Source organism: Diospyros lotus, chromosome 12 (genome assembly GCF_014633365.1).
Source record: "Diospyros lotus cultivar Yz01 chromosome 12, ASM1463336v1, whole genome shotgun sequence".
In the NCBI taxonomy this organism is placed as follows: domain Eukaryota; kingdom Viridiplantae; phylum Streptophyta; class Magnoliopsida; order Ericales; family Ebenaceae; genus Diospyros; species Diospyros lotus.
The window spans coordinates 38,423,333-38,438,375 of NC_068349.1; the positions used below are offsets into that span (position 1 = coordinate 38,423,333).

At 39.7% G+C, this 15,043-nt stretch overlaps 3 protein-coding genes across 3 annotated transcripts; 1 reads left to right on the forward strand and 2 right to left on the reverse strand.

The window, feature by feature from the left end:
• Nucleotides 1–241: 241 nt before the first annotated feature.
• LOC127787673 (uncharacterized) lies at nucleotides 242–847 on the forward strand. The gene has a single exon (XM_052315730.1). The coding sequence runs from the start codon at nucleotides 242–244 to the stop codon at nucleotides 845–847; it is 606 nt and encodes a 201-aa protein (XP_052171690.1).
• A 237-nt stretch (nucleotides 848–1,084) lies between these two features.
• On the reverse strand, nucleotides 1,085–6,977 carry LOC127787284 (E3 ubiquitin-protein ligase SINAT3-like). Its single transcript, XM_052315252.1, has 3 exons — nucleotides 6,521–6,977; nucleotides 1,780–2,166; nucleotides 1,085–1,603 (listed from the first exon to the last, which is right to left on the reverse strand). Exons 1-3 carry the CDS (start codon nucleotides 6,716–6,718, stop codon nucleotides 1,241–1,243), a joined length of 948 nt encoding a protein of 315 aa, XP_052171212.1. The 5' UTR covers nucleotides 6,719–6,977; the 3' UTR covers nucleotides 1,085–1,240.
• Nucleotides 6,978–11,553: 4,576 nt separating this feature from the next.
• On the reverse strand, nucleotides 11,554–13,762 carry LOC127787723 (aspartyl protease family protein 2-like). Its single transcript, XM_052315795.1, has one exon. The coding sequence runs from the start codon at nucleotides 13,650–13,652 to the stop codon at nucleotides 12,252–12,254; it is 1,401 nt and encodes a 466-aa protein (XP_052171755.1). The 5' UTR covers nucleotides 13,653–13,762; the 3' UTR covers nucleotides 11,554–12,251.
• Between the last annotated feature and the right edge of the window lie 1,281 nt (nucleotides 13,763–15,043).

Below are 15,043 nucleotides of genomic sequence, written 5' to 3' on the forward strand. Positions count from 1 at the left end.
ACAAGAAAATGAAGAAATTTTGTATTAAACATAGATAGATAGCAACGTAGGTAACGAGACTATACATGGTCAAATTACCATTTACCATCTTCATCTTCTTTCCTCCTTACGAAGAAAGTGAAACTAATCATTAAAGAAATGAATAAATAAATAAACTGGTTATTAATCGTTATTCCTCACTTTCACTCTCTCTCTCTCCCACTTTCCCCTCTCTCTCTCTCTCTCTCTCTCTCTCAGGGAAATGTGCGAACCTCCTCACTACCAGCAGCACAGATCTCAGAGATCAAGAGGAGGAGGAGCGAACGTGGCTTCATGTGTAGTGGCAACCCTTTTCCTGCTCTTCCTGGCCATTGTCGCCGTCACCGTATTCTTCTTCCTTTTCAAGCCCAAAGACCCCAGAATCGCCGTCGAAGCCGTCCAATTCCCGGCATTCTCCGTCTCCAACGGCGCCTTCAACTTCACCCTCTTCCAGTACGCCTCCGTCACCAACCCCAACCGCGACGCCTTCACCCACTACGACAGCTCCCTCCAGCTCGTCTACTCCGGCAGCCCCCTTGGCCTCGTCTTCATCCCCGCCGGCCAGATCCCCGCCGGCCGCACCCAGCACTTGTCCGCCAAGCTCGACGTCCACCAATTCCCCCTCGCCTCCTCCGCCTCCACCTCCGCCTCCGCCCTGCCGGCCACAGCCGTGGGAGTGGCGGATCAGGCCATGGAGATAGAGACGCGGATGAAGCTTGTGGGGAGGGTTAGGGTTTTAAAGTTGTTCAGTCATAGAGTGGAGAGCGGCGTGAGATGTCGAGTCGCCATTCGAATGAACGACGGTTCCGTGGTGGGCTTCCATTGCTGATCGTGATGGGTTTTGATTCTTCATCTTCTTCATTTCTTTCTGACATTTAATTTATAGTCACTGAATTGTATTGTTTTGAAGAATCCACAGCAACACATTCCTCCTCACGCAAACATTCCCACAATGGCTTTGCTCCATTTTTGTACTCCCCAACACAAATGCAAGCAAAGTTGAGATTTTTAATTTCTTCCTAAATGTTGTGATGAATTACCATTTACCAATGCATTCCGATTGTCCTTAAAACCAAGCAAAGCAAAATCAACTTTTTTATTGAACACCACCAAGAAAGCAAAAACTACTTCCAGCACCAGCGAACAACATCCACAATACCAACAAGTGTCAGCATTTCTCCATCATCACCCATATAAAATACATACATATATATATATATATTTAGCTACAGAGGTTTGGAATACAAGCCCCGCCATCCGGGTTCTGCTGTTCCTTCCAAATGCGACCCGTAACGCGCAGCTTCAGCTCTTTCCTGTCGCCTCCAGAGAAGAAGAGGGCCATATTCCGCTGTATAATGAGCCCGTCATGGCTGTCCCGAACCTTCCGGTGACTGTCCCTTATACTTCTCGGAGTGCCCTCCCAGATGAGTTTCCGGCCGTTTCCCCCGACCTCCAAGCTGTAGCTGTAGTTCCGGGCCTCCGTCTCGTCGCCCATGAACCGTAGAAATGCCATATACACAGGGCCCACCCCCAGCTGGAAAGCTTCGAAATGGAGGCAGAAGTACTGCCCAAAGCAATTGAAAACCTAAACAAGGGAAGATAAGATATATGGCAAATGTTTTAGCTAGCAGTGACCATAATAGCTGAAAATTGCCATGCTCAACAGAGCAAATAGCAAGAATTATGAATGCCCAACAGAGGAAGTGGGAGCTTATACGCACAGTCGTATGAGTTGATAAGGAGATCAGAATATAAACTTACTGTTAACATCCATGTGGCATTCTCAACCTCCCTTGGGTTAGACTTCACATATCGATGGTTGAATGTGCATCCGGAGTGCATGTCTACTTTGTGATCATCCCGAAGATGATTAACCAGGTATGGAATATCCCCAACAACCGAGCATTCTGATCCCGCATACGGGCAGTTGTATGGTCTGAAGTTACATACGGTCTCGTGCTTAAGCTTGCTGTAATAGGGGAAGATCTCAGGGCACCCAAGAGAGCAATACTTACAAGGCAGCTCAAGCGATTCTGCGACCTTTTCCAATGCTAGACACCTTATATCACCAAGCTCCTGTCTACAAGTGGGGCAGCGGTTGTGCACCCTAGCTTTACACGTTGAACAGAGGGTGTGCCCATTATGACACTGAAAAGCACAACTTCTCATAAAAGACTCATCTTTTGAAGACAAAAAACTCACCAGTAAAATTTTAATAGCTTACCAATGAAAGTCCTAAAATGCATATATATTAACATATGTACGGATGGATGTATAATAATTAATGAGGCACGTGTACAAATGTGCATACAAGCAGCAACTCAATATCCATTACCATGCATATCAATATTTGTAAAGGCAGATGGGATTAAGTGTGTGTAAATCAATAATGAGTTGGAATGTAGATAAACAGAAAGATGCTATCAGCATGAATAAAGGATTTATTGTTACACCAACTTTAGTTCTTCAGCACGGTTGACAGATCTAGAGCCATAGATATTTTGCCAGTTCAACTGAATCTAGTCCTATGAAGGAATTGCAGCAAAAAGTTTAATTCACGTTCCAGTACAAAGGAATTGCAGCAAGGATGGAAGTCTTGAAGATATCATGCAGAGAACTAGCCTCATATGAATTAAGTACACAGACTGTTAAGGTCTTAAAGACGGCACATCGATGACCTGCAATACCAAAGCCACTTTCTAGAAATAGTTATCATTGATAACCTTGAAGGGAAGGGACCCAAAGATTGACCTCTCCCTACAAATATATCCTGCTAATCAAGATTGTTAAAATCGTAAAATCGTAAGAGGGTCTTCAACATGTAAAATCGAGTGCAATTCAACTTCAAAATCGTAAAATCGTACCCGTAAAATCGAGAGTTTAACAACCATGCTGCTAATACATATATATCTTCATGTTCAACGCATTGCTTCTCGGGGACTTACTTCCAAGACTTCCATTTCCTAAGAAACCACTTCTCTCATGGAAAGCTTTAGCCAGCATTAACAGACTCCAACTTGCAGTTCTTTTATGAAGAACTTTTTAAATGACACACGCCTCAAGTTCCTCTGAGTGTGTGCACTAGAAGTCTGAAATTTTATTTCAAAGATTAAAAATGACAAGGATGCTTCTACCATGTACTGAGGAAATACTGCACTCTATGATCTTATTAGAATGAAAACCTGTAAATCCTCTTAAAAAGGGCTAAGCAATTCAGCTTCTTCAATATTCCAAGAAAATGGTATTTTTTTTGTTCTTTGATAAACACCATTGCAAAAAATAATAGAAATAAAACCCAAAAAAGCAAAAATGGACTGTTTAGATCTCAGAAAGTTGCCTCAAATATATAACAGTACAAGAAATGATGTCACTGGAGTTGAACTGGGAACTCTCACTTCTCAGTGCCACTACCAGCTATACTCATTAACACTGACTTCGCATAAGTTTCTCTCACACCAGAGTATTTGTATCCATGAAGGTCAGGAAGGTCCCAAAACAGATGTATGTCATGACAGCACCTTAAACATCTGGTTCCAACAAATGTAGTGGATAATTATGCGGGTGTATCAGACACTGAATATGTTTAAATGTTATTGAAGTAATTGGGCCTTTAATCACACTAGTTGAGAGTAGAGATGGCAACGGGTCACCCAATTACCCATTTGCATACCCATTTAGTAAATGTTCAAAATATATCTTACGTTTATATCATTCAAATATGAATTTTTCAAACTTATTTCAATTTTAAATGGGTAATTAGGGATTATTTTAGTAAATGTTCAAATAAAATTTATCTCTATGACTCAAAATATGAATTTTTGATAATCGTTGTAACTTTAAATGGGTAAATGGGACCCATTTCCATCCTTAGTTGAGAGAACATCGAAGGAATATACCATTGAGGTGGACCATGCCTTGACATTGACCACCAATAGTGCAATAAATGCTCCGCGGCACAAACCGCCAACAAAGAGATAGCATAGCAAGTCACCCAACCAATTGGACGAATCAACTATGCAGGTAACGGTTGATTACTCACTCAATGAGCAATAATTGAGCGGCATACAGGTATTGAAATAATGTGTAAGATTTGGTGCCAGAGCCCAGACAAAACTATAAATAATGAAGCAGTTACTGCATCAGGAGACAAAAGAAATGACTTAATATCTCTATCTGTGCAGGGTTTCACCTGTTTTTCTCATCCATTTGGCTACCTCAACTTTCCATTTGCCCCCCTTGGTATGACATGCACCTAGATTCAGTGGACACTGCATCCTCAAGAGGCTCACCATCAGCCACCAGGGATGCCTCCAGACAGACCAGTTCGTGTATGACACTCATTGCAACAGACAACATAAAATGTTTGATTTGCATGACTCATTTTTCACCATGATGCATCAACAAGTTCCAAATAAAAGCAAGGTTTCAACTTTGTTTTCATGAAACCCTTTTAATATGACAGATATGTCTCCTCTTATACTAAAGGCCCTCTGATCATACCTTTGCACGTCTCTAGATCATTTGAATTGTTATTTTCTCTCTCTAAATTTTTAGCCTCAAGAAGAAGCAAAAATAATAGATTATCAGAAAACATCTCCAACCTATTATTTTCATGAATGGAATCTATTATCCTCCCCGCCCCAAGTGCCAAATAGATAGTATTCAACATTTAATATGAGCCAGTATGCACACAAAAATATATAATTCTCAAACAAATGCTTGCAATTGCCCTTCAGCTTCTGAGGAGGACCTGAGTAGGGGTGCAAATGAGTCGAGTCGAGCCGAGCTTCGCTTAGCTCGGCTCAGCTCAAAAAATTTTATCACAAGCTCGAGCTCGAGCTCAAGTTTGAGTCGAGCCTGGAAGCTTGGCTCGAGCTCAAGTTTGAGTCAAGCCTGGAAGCTTGGCTCGAGCTTGAGCTCGATTAGCAGAGCCTGAGCTCGAGCTTGAGCTCGGGCTAAAATATATCAAAGTTTTATTTAAGAAAATTTAATAAATTGATCTATAATAAAAACAAATATCAATTTGATAATCAATAAATATACCTAAATGAACCCAACCTGATAATCAACAAATATAACATCAACATAATAATTAAGTAATAACAATTTCACAAATTATAATAAGCACAATATCATTTACCGTACAAAAAAATAATCAAATTATTTATTTAGTTATTTTCAAAATACAAACATAATCAAAATTACAGCACAACAAATATATTTTCAATTCAACTTCAAATTAGCCACTCCAAATATCAACCTACAATTTGAAATTGTAATATTAATCAATAATCATAATTATATATCAAATCGCATATATCAACCTACAAAATACCAACATATCAAAAGCTTCCAAGAATCACATATCTTGTTTTGTTTCATGTGGTAGAAGAATTTCAATGATGTTATCCTATATATAAAAACATAAAAAATAATAATTTTTATTAATATCAACTAACAAGGTGCTCACGAGCCTATAAGCGAGTTAGCTCGCGAATCTCTATTCGAGACAGCTTACGAACCTATAATCGATCTAGTTCATGAGCCTCTATTCGAGCCAAGTTGCGAACTAACGAGCTGAACTTTACTGAGCTCAAACTTAACTCGTTTATAAATTGAATTTCAAATTTGGCTCAAGCTTGTCTCGTTTAGTTTAACGAACGAATTCGAATGAGATTTTATCGAGTTGAACACCGAGCCAAGCCCAAGCAGCTTGGCTCATTTGCACCCTTAGACCTGAGCAACAAAAAGGAGTCATATCATAAATAAGGGAGTGAGAAATGACTTGGAAGCCAATTGGCCCTTTTTTTTTTTGGTGAGGTATCAGGAGGGAAAATGGGTGTTGTGTTGAGAAGGGAAACCATAGTTTCTCTCCAACAAATTAATCTGGATATGCATAAAACCAACAAGCTCTTTGATTCACTGCTTTCCCAGTATTCACTCTCCTACAAGATCAATGTATAAAGAACGTAATCACAGTTTTCAGTAAAGCTCAAACCAAAATCCAAGCTTGTCAAATAGCTAAAAGCAAATAAAAAAAAATATCAATTTACAGCATAAAGCCACTTACTGATTAAAAAGGAAAAAAAGACCTTTCTACCAAACAGATCTCCACCTTTTGCATTAGTTTTCTTCATCACATTTAAACCAAACAAAACTCCAAAAAATAAAAATGACTCTGAAAGCCCCTTTCAGACCATAATAATTCCATCACTCAGGCCAGCCATCATCTCCCCCTAAATCCAACCTAATCGCATCAATCAGTAAAAAAACGAAAAGTAGTAAGAACGAAATCATGCCAAGAAACAAAAACCCACCCACCCACCGACGATTTCCCGAAGAGAATGCAGCATTTACTATGAATTTGAATCGTTCAACACAGAAATACCAAACCCTCGAATTTAAACACACGCACAGAGGCTTAATCGGGAGGAGGAGCCGTGAATTAAAGGAGGCAAAAGGAAGAGAAACCCACAAATTCAAATTGAACGAGAGAACAAACCTGGTGAATTGGAGGGTACATTGAATTGGTACAGACGGGACATTCAAGAAGCTCATGGACACTTGTGGTTGGATGGATCGCAGGGGAGACGACGTTGTTGGGCTTGGAAGATTGAAACTGAGGGTGAAGAAGATGGTGGATCTCATCTTCGTCCATACCATCCGACGACGATATGCATTCAATGCTATCCAATTCCATTCAGAACCCCAAACTATACAGTCCCTGTCTGTGTAGAGAAATGGGTAACTTGGTGGGTTTTACTTCTTTCGGCTGCAATTTTGACTCTGTGTTCAGGTAAGGTTTCTCCGGAAAGGAAAGAAAGAAAACCTAGAGAGAGAGAGCGCCCGGGGGGTTGTGGGGGGGGGGGGGGGGGGGGGGGGGGGGGGGGGGGGGGGGGGGGGGGCGTGTTGATAATGGCTTTTTGGTTGGAGAGATGGAATGCTAGCAAAGGAGTGACCTTTGTGTCCGTCTCATTGATTCATTTCATGGGAATTATTTGATTCCTGCGCTTCCTAATCATAGCTGCCTCTTACTCCCTATTTACTACTTTTCTTTTATTCTTAAACTGCCCGTTACAAAGTAATTGTAATCAGCTATAATTTCTAATATAAAATAATATTATAAGTGTTAAATTTAAGTATCAAAATAATTTTTTTTTTTACTAATATACATATATTTTTTGTGAAATGTTGATATATATATATATATATATATGAGGAAAGTTTCCAGCAGGCAATGTGTGAATTCCAGCAAGGATGGGCTCTGGCTGTACTTCTAGTGCTCTTGGGCCACTTGTCATCAATGTGTTCAGATCTCTAAATTTCTTATACATGCATCCACAATGCTATTTATATATTTAATTGTGAAATTTTTGTTGATGTTAATGGTTGGAATCGATCACTATCAATTATATCTTAAGTCGTTGTGACTAGTTATTGTTGTTGGAATAAAATAATTAAAATTTGTTTGTTTTGAAAAAGCTTGACAGAAAACCAATAGAACTAGGCGAAAAAATAAGTTTTGCTCAAAAGAGATCACTTGAAGAGGTACTAATAGAAGGACAATTCAGAGGGAGAAGTGTCTTCAGGTGTGAGAGGCTACAGAAAGGTTCCCGAATGGAGTTGTGTGGAAGAGTCTTTCAAAAAGGTATTTGAGTCTTTTGATCTACAAGATTGAAGACGGTCAAAAGGCATGCATGGATCTATCATGCACGGGCCCTCCGATACTTAAGCTAGATGTGGTTTTAGCGTTGAAGGGATGCATATGTTGTGTAGATGCAATATGTAAATGATGTTCCTTGAAGAGTTGAAGGTCTTTGGAAAGGTACGTGCTAAAGAATATGAGAGAGGTCTTCAAATTGGGCCAAATGATCCGAAAGACAAGGGGTTAGGGGGTATTTATACCCCTTAAAGGATTGAAACACGTGGCAATGTGGGAAATGTGGCACGCATGCACAAAGATATGTGGTCATGACTTTTCGAGTGAGGGTGTCCAGCTATCCCTGGGTTAGGTTTCAAGAAGACCTTGGTGGGCTAAGCCTTGGGGAAAGCTAGTCCCTGAAGGGTTTTAGAAGGTTGCCTAGGCCTTCAAGGAAATTGGTCCCCAAAGGGTTTTCAGAAGATTACTCAAGTTTTAAGGGAATAGGGCCTCAAAAACCCTTCTGAAAGAAAGCATTCTTTTGGGTTCAGACTAACTTCTCTAGAAAATTTATTTTTGAAGCCCTCTAAAGAAAACCTCGTGAAAGGTATGTTACAACACAGTAGTTGTGTTTGATCTCAAACTTGTCCAAAACTTGCTTGAGTAGCATGAGTAGGGATTGAATCTATTGACATATTCTTCGATCGTAAAGTCAAACTCAATATTAACAAAAGAATAAAGTAATCATATGTGATAAATAATGTTATTTGTTTCTTGAAAATGTGTTTTTATATAGATATATTGTATGTAACACCTCAAATTTTTTGAGTGTGTTATAATTTAGAATTTTGGGAATATAAAAATTTTTTATATCACAATAGCTGACATATATCACACAATATCCCAAAAATCCTAATTTTCACCTTCTCAGCTTAACAAACCCAATAATCGAATAATTAGGACATGTGTTAAAATTTCAAATGTGAAAGCTAAATTGAACCTGATATGGTTCACACCATAATGCTTTATTTATCATAAATAAAATCGTTCAAGACGTCTACAAAATGTATTACATGGACATCATCTCTCACAAGTGATAACTGAACGTCTTAAACATATCCAAATTCTACATAGGTTCACACATAAACATAGATATGATAAACATGTTACGAGAAATAAATTAAGCTTATTCTTTAAATACCTTCTTTCTCTTAGAGCCTTTCGTCAAACCTGAAACGTTTGAATATTCCAGAGATATAGTCCAATTAGAAGATAAATCTTCTAATAAGAAACTCCAAAACAATTTATATCAATTCATGAACAAGTATAAAACGTATGAGGAAAATAACGAAAACTACTCCGAAGTGTCTCGTGAACATGTTGGCCTTCTCCAACGAGAGTTTTCTCAATGGCGCACGCATAGTGCCTCTCGAGAGGTCCCTAACCATATCACCTCGGCCCGACTTCATAAAACTCATGCAAGCACCACATCCGTTGTCCTTTAAGCTCACGGTCTTCCTCACGAGAGCTTTCTTGATGGCGTACACATAGCGCCTCTCGAGGGATATCCGACTTTTACCCTCGACCAACAACAAATAGGTACAACAGTATGGCCACACAAAATTTATAAATGCAACAGTTAAAAAGCCAACAACATATATTTTTCAGAAAAAATATAGTTCATATATGCAACATGATTTCACGTAAGAGAACAATAAAAGTTTACGTACAAGAACTTCACAACACATCTCATGTAATAGAAGTCTCTCATAAGAGAATAAAAAATAAGATTTAGAGTATAGGAGTTTCACCTTGTTAGTTTATCTCTTGGACGGTACGGTTTTATTGCAAACAGCCTAAGTTTTTGTAGAAAACATATATTTCGGTAAACCTAATCTCAAATATTTTTACATAGGGTTGAGAGGCATTAAAGTAGGGACAAAAATGGAAAAGTTGAAGAAAAATGGGCCCCTCACGCGCCCTGGAAAGGTTGGCCACACATCTTCGCACACAACCACTTTCCGGCGCGTGTATTTCACGCGCTGCCTACCAGATTCAGACAGCTTCACATTAGTTTGGTTTTCGACCATAACTTTCTCATTTTAACTCTAATTCGACCCCCGTTTGAATCTGCGCGACCCACTCTTCCCCCTCTACAGGATTATAAAAAAAAAAAAAAAAAATCAGACTTACCTTGCTTTTTTCTTACTGATTTTGGCAAATTCTGACGAAGACCCGCAACTCCTACGAGGCTCGCTCCTTGTTGCTTCTCTGCCGCTTTCTTCCCGACTTCTTGTAGAACTTCCTCCCCTCTCTCTAGAGCAAACTTCTCGACTTAGAATGCCTCACTCCTCAAAACTCCCTTGAATGATTTGAGAACAATCTATGGTGCCTATTTATAGTTTTTTGAACCAATCACATTATGCCACTTGTCACAATCTAAGCCATGGACTTCAAAGACTCAAAGATGTAATTGAATGGCTTTTCAAATCCAAAGTTAGAATGGATTTAACTTTTGAAATCTAAGTTAATACCCCAAACTTCTTCTAAATGACATTTTGGCCCTTATTTGAAGTTCTCAACTTTAATATTTTACTACACGAGCTTATAATTTCATCCTTATTTCATTTAGATAATTCTCTAATTACAATTACACCCTCAAATATCAAATTTATCGAGATACTTAAAATCTCAAAATTAATAACTCAAAATTACTCGATATATACGATTTTCGGGAAGCCTTTACCATCATTTAGTCTTTTTATGCTATGACTTAGCTTAATCGAAAAATCGTTTCTGATTTTATTTCTTTCAGCACCATAAATCTCGCCTCAAGACACTCGTCAAAAATATACATTTGTCCTTAGGTATCTAAGTTTCAGTGCATTCTCTGCAGCTGATTCAGTCACTTGTTGCCTTTTCAAGCATATTTTTTGATATTTTAATCTCACTTAAAATATATAACAACTTTACGAAAATATAAGGTATTATATTGTAGGTGTGAGAAAATCTTATGATAATGCTATATAGATGATCAACTTCCACCCATGACCTAATTTGAACCAGAGGAGATTTGAACTCAAATTGGGACGAATTTAGTTATCTACGTTGGGATTTTTTACCAGTCATAACTTGAATTTGAATCTAGATCTAAATATTTTGGGACATGTATGACCTTTAAAGAGCATGATATGACTATTTTTGGTAGTTTCACTTAGAGCAAAAATATTCTTTATCATATGACATTCGTATAATAATGTATATGTGACAATTGGAAAGCAAAAGAGGTGTTATTCCCCAAGTTTTAATTCCCACTATATTACAATATTGATAAAAACAAAGTTATGATATATTCTCTCCATTGCATTGCATAATAAAAATTTTATTTTTTTAAATTTAATGAAACAAGGTTTTTATTTTTTTGTCTTAAAACTGAGAAAGCATATAATAAATAATAAATAGATATGCAATTGGTATTGCTCATAGAAGATATTCTCTCTTTTAAGAGTTGTCGTCAACTATGCAAGCAATATGCAAGTAGGCTTCAGTGTCAAGGAATGATTATTATTATACATACTTGGTCTGGAGCCTAAAGCAGCGTGGACACGAGAGGCTTAATAATAATAATAAATGGATTTGGAATCAAGAACATCGTCATCCCTTACTCTCAAAGCCCATCATCCTAGAAGAACCCACCAAAAGGCTCAATCAGAACAGATCAAAAGAAATCCAATCCTGGGGCTCCAAGCCTTGAACATAAATATGGCAAAGATTGGGCCTGTCTTCTTATCTTGAGCATCCCAACAACACTCCATGAGGGGCAGTGGCAGGAATATTTTCACCTCCCTCAAGTAACTTAATACCCATAATAATTAACTTGATGATCTGGTCAACCAATGCATTATTATATATAATATGTTGGATTGCAATATGGATGCAGATTTCATGGGATATCAGGACCCAACACCCAGCACCAAGAGGCGCTATCTAATTGCATTAATATCACACTAACTAACTTATATTATTGAACAGACCAAGGAAGAAAGGAAGGAAGGATTCTTATCATCGTTCGTAGTTGTTATGACCAACAAAACATAAACATGCATAAAATAATAAGTACCAAGTGTGTTGCAACAGGGAACAGGGGCAGATGCAGATGCTCCCAGTCCCACGAGTTTCGACGCAGATTTCGGCAATCGGTGCCCACTCATGTTGACTCTGCCCCAGCCCGCCGCCATGAGAATCTGTCTCTGTCTGCTGAGGGTTTGACGAATGATTGTGTTAGTAAAATGATCATCAGATCATCTCTTCTGTTCATCCAATGTAAGGGTAAGGGTGGTTCCATTAATATTCATGGTTCATCTTTACCCTAAACCCTGTATTAATTAATTAGAACACTAAATTAGGGTTGGGATAAGTAATACAACAGACAAACCACTTGGAGCTTGCAAGTTTCAATCTTTGCCTCCTTTTGCAGGTATTTGGCTGGCTGGCTCCTCAAGAAAACCCAAAAAAATAAAAAAAGAAAAGCAGAAACCCTAGCCGGGAAAGAATTTTTCCCTCCATCCAAACAAGGCCGCACAGTAGAAGCCAATCAAGCGCATCCGCCAGGAGCGAACCCGATCCGGGAACCCGCCACATCGTACACGACCCGGAAACCCTGTTGCTGGATGTTCCCGATTATGGATAGCCCACTCATCGTGCCCGCGAAGGCAAAGCAGAAGGTGCCCTTGGTGTCCACGGGGATGAGATAATTCGACGCTGGCAGCGACACGTCTGCTCCGGCGAAGTGCATCACCACCGTCGGGACCTTCACCTCCGTCTTCCCGGAGAGGTCGAAGCACGTGTCGAACAGGGAGAAGTCGGGCGCCTGCTTCAGGTGGGACGCTCCGGCCCGGAATGCGTCGCGCATTGCCACGTACGCGGGTTGGGTCAGGCGGGTCACGGACGTGCCCGAGTCGATGATGACGCCGCCGTTCCCCTCGGTGTCGAGCTCGAAAAGCGACGTCGTAATGCCCCGGACTCGGGCGCCCCCAACGCTGATGCCGGTGAGCCGGACGTAGTAGAAAGTGTCGAGCTTCGGGTTCGTGAGCAACGGTGTGAACATGGCGTTTCGCGAAACCGCCGAGCCGCCGAAGACAATGGAAGACGGTTTGGAAGAAGCCGATCGGTCCACCATGCAGTACGAGAACTTCCGGCCGAACCGGGCTCCAGCCTGACTGGGGAATGAGAGCTTCCCCCGGCCCAGACCCAACAACCCGGCGGCTCCGACGAACAAGCCTTCGTTGTCGTGGCCGCATCCAATGGCAACCTGGTCGACTCGACTCCTCCGAAACGTCATCGTTTCGGTGGCAAACTCTCCAACAGTGAACGAGCCGTCGCCGTAGGAGACCTGGTAGAGGCACATCCGGCGCTGGTTGCAGCCAGGCGAGTCGAGGCGGCGGCAGAGGGACGAGCCGCACGGGACGTTGGCATACGACGAGGACTTGGTGGGGTCGAAGACCGGGTCGGACTGGGAGTAGCATTGCCGGCAGGGGGAGCACTGGATCCAAACAACGTCGCTGCCGGTGTCGAGCACCATGTAGACGTACTTGGGCGGCGTGCCGACGCCCAGGCGCGTGAAATACTCGCCGCTGCCCTGGGCGAGGCCCGAGATCACGGAGCTGCTGAAGTCGCCGGTTCCGATAACGGCGCGCTTGACGGCGGCGGCGAGCTTTTTGGCGCGCGCGGCGTCGCGTTGGAGGCGGAGGGCGAAGAGCCTGTCTGGGGTGGCATTGAAGAAGAGAGAGTCCCGGTGGTGTAACTGGACGGAGAGGGTGGCTTCTTCGTCCTCAGATTCGGATTCAGATTCTTGGTCGATCCACGAAAGGGGATTTGGGCTGGGGAGGGACCGCAAAGCCAGAGCATGGTATTCCAGGGATAAGCCGGAGGAAGCGGAGTGGAGGAGGAGGAGGAGGAAGAAGGAAAAGAGCGCAGCTCCGGCTTTAGGGGCCATTTTAGAAGCACTGAAGGAGACGATGGAGGTGAGATGTGGGGAGTATAAATAAATAAATAAAAGGGGAGACAAAAGGGTAAGCCTGCTGCCTGCCACTGCCTGGTGGGGTAGTGGGTAGTGGCAGAACAGAAGCCGGTCTTGGGTTTGGTTCGGGTTTTTACAGAAAGAAAACGGGGCGGGGCGGGGTTAGTGGAAGAAGAGCCATCCAGTCCGTAAAGTTTGTGTTGTGGATGTTGGTTGGATTGTACCCGAACCGGGCTGAAGCAATGGTCCGATGGATGTTATTGAAGACAATAATAATTATCATTATTTATGTTTAATACATAATAATTAAGCATAAATTGAGCCTTCAGTGAGGGATAAGCAGAGCAGTGAGTAGGTGTAAACTGTGAGAGAGAGAGAGAGAGGGAGAGAGAGGAATGGGGCCAATTTGCTGCCTTTCGGGGTGGGCCATTTGTCTGTCTGTCATTTCCTACCACCATGTCCATTCTCCAACGCGGTTCTAACTTTTCCTTGGCTTCTATACATATATTAGTGGTCAACAAGTGTGATAAACGGGGGAGTGTTTAATTTAAAAATAAAAAAATAAAATTATTATTTTAAATAATTTTAATAGAATTGATAATTATATTTTTTTTACTTTTTAATTATTTATCAAAATTTAAGTTTAATTAATTATTCTTTATTTAATATACTAATAAAAAATACTTTTAATTTAATATATTACTATTTAATGTGTTAAAGAATAATTAACACATTAAGTAGATAACTTAACAAAATATTTATAATTTTTTTTATTTATTATATTATATTTATTTATAAATAAATATTATAAAAACTATAATATATATACTCAAAGACGTTCTTTATTTTCTATTTATTATTTTATAATTATAAATATAAATTAAAACTCTTAAATATGAGTAAGAATAAGTTTTTTTAATAATAACAAAATTTTAAAAATATGAATTTTGATTTCTTCCATAGTCTTAAAAATGTGATACCTTAAATATTAATTAGCATTGAAAAACTCTAGCATTTTTTTATGAATTTTCAAGACTATAATATAATTATTAAAGTAATTAATAATTAATTAATCACTACCTTTGATTTAATGCAAGTTTTTGAGCAAAAAAAATCACCATTTATTGACATTTGATAAAATATTTTGTTTGACTATCATATTTTAATATTATATAAATATATATAGAACAAATATATAAAGATAATATTTTAAATAAATAGACAATTTTCTATGACTTAATTAATAGTTTAAGTTGTCTATTAATATTTTTCATAAAATCCATACAAATTTAAGACAAATTTTAGAGGTAAAAAATAGGTTGACAGATTTTTGGAGTAAACAAAAATGTGTAAACTATTATACTTTA